Genomic DNA, 617 nt, shown 5'->3' with positions numbered 1-617 from the left:
TGCGGCGGTGATGCGCCTGCTCCTCAAGTGCCTGCGGCTGGGCCGGCGGCGGCGTTTTAAGCTGGTGCGGCAGGTGGAGCAGCTGTGGCAGTACGGGCACCTCTGCCTCCGCTCCCTGCTCTACAACTCCTTCACCAACGGCGACGTGGTGCTTGATTCCCTCTTCGAGCCCGTCTACTGGCTGGTGGACCACGTTACCCGGTGGTTTGGCGTGGTGAGTACCCTCACCAGGCAGGGGGGCACCCAGCGCTGGGGCTGGGGCAAGCCTGCTGCTGGGGCAAATAACTCCTCAACTAAGTCTCAGGGCTGCCTGCGCTCTAGGCAGGAAGAGAGTGGGGACCTCAGTGTGTGGTTCAGATTGGTTTCCTGTAGCTGTATCCTGCCTGTGCCTCTCCCCAGGCAGTGAGGGGCAGGTGCTGCCCACTCCGATAACCCAGGCCCCTTTCCCCGTAGGTGTTTGTGGCACTGGTGATCGGGCTGACGAGCTCCATCGTGGCCATTGTGTACATCTGCCTGCTGCCCCTCATCCTGCAGACCTACACACCTGCCTGGATCTGCTGGCACCTCGCCTACGGACACTGGAACCTCATCATGATCGTCTTCCACTACTACATGGC

At 62.1% G+C, this 617-nt stretch overlaps 1 protein-coding gene across 1 annotated transcript in view; it reads left to right on the top strand.

Annotated features, from left to right (window-relative positions):
- The first annotated feature begins 10 nt into the window (after positions 1-10).
- The window catches only part of ZDHHC16 (zinc finger, DHHC-type containing 16), a 4109-nt gene continuing 3502 nt past the window's right edge, over positions 11-617 (top strand). The window contains exons 1-2 of the mRNA XM_009575254.1: positions 11-214; positions 454-615. Of these exons, the coding sequence (XP_009573549.1) occupies positions 11-214; positions 454-615 (366 nt within the window). The remainder of the gene's footprint in view (positions 215-453; positions 616-617) is intronic.

Source organism: Fulmarus glacialis, unplaced genomic scaffold (genome assembly GCF_000690835.1).
Source record: "Fulmarus glacialis isolate BGI_N327 unplaced genomic scaffold, ASM69083v1 scaffold18043, whole genome shotgun sequence".
Lineage (NCBI taxonomy): Eukaryota > Metazoa > Chordata > Aves > Procellariiformes > Procellariidae > Fulmarus > Fulmarus glacialis.
This window is presented reverse-complemented; position numbering and strand designations above follow the sequence as displayed.